Source organism: Morone saxatilis, unplaced genomic scaffold (assembly GCF_004916995.1).
Source record: "Morone saxatilis isolate NCDOM2014 unplaced genomic scaffold, NCSU_SB_2.0 Contig9, whole genome shotgun sequence".
Classification (NCBI taxonomy): Eukaryota; Metazoa; Chordata; class Actinopteri; family Moronidae; genus Morone; species Morone saxatilis.
In genome coordinates, this window is record NW_023340268.1 from 4,130,809 (window position 1) to 4,131,447 (window position 639).

Consider the following 639-nt stretch of genomic DNA (forward strand, 5'->3'; position numbering starts at 1 on the left):
AAAGTATGTTTTATCCGATTAATCAATAAAATACTCGATTACCAAAATATTCGATAGCTGCAGCCGTAGTTGTCACATATTGGAGCAGCTGCAGTTTGGTGGAAACGTGTACGTACACTACAATAACAGGTATTTCAATATAACAAGGACTCACGGATTAGAAGCATCTTTCATGTTAGAGCTGTAACTCAGGCAGCATGTGCGTTTTTATATTTGTGCTCTACTAACCGTTGTCACCTTCTGTGAACCCCTCTGCCTTCATCAGGTACACGCCTGTCGGACGATCCTTCTTCTCCTCCCCAGAGAGCTGCGACCACCCGCTCGGTGGAGGAAGAGAGGTTTGGTTTGGCTTCCATCAGTCAGTGCGGCCCGCCATGTGGAAAATGATGCTCAACATTGATGGTGAGTACGCAGGGTGAAACATCTAAAGGCTTTCTCGTTAAGAGTTTGACGGAGAAGATAAATCCCACTCTCGTTTCTGTGCAGGGAATAAAAGCCTCCAGCCAGCAGCTTATCTGCCTACCAGCACCTCTAAAGCTCGCTAACATTTGATATATTGTTCAACAAAACGTTTTACATCCGCTATGTGCTGGACTAGTTTTATCCTGTTGGGTAACCAGCAGAAACTCCACAACACTT

General features: G+C 44.9%; 1 protein-coding gene across 1 annotated transcript in view; it reads left to right on the forward strand.

Moving 5' to 3' along the window:
* The first annotated feature begins 244 nt into the window (after nucleotides 1–244).
* Nucleotides 245–639, forward strand: part of ago3b (argonaute RISC catalytic component 3b) — a 10,982-nt gene continuing 10,587 nt past the window's right edge. The window contains exon 1 of the mRNA XM_035681899.1: nucleotides 245–402. Within this exon, the coding sequence (XP_035537792.1) occupies nucleotides 375–402 (28 nt within the window). The 5' untranslated portion in view covers nucleotides 245–374. The remainder of the gene's footprint in view (nucleotides 403–639) is intronic.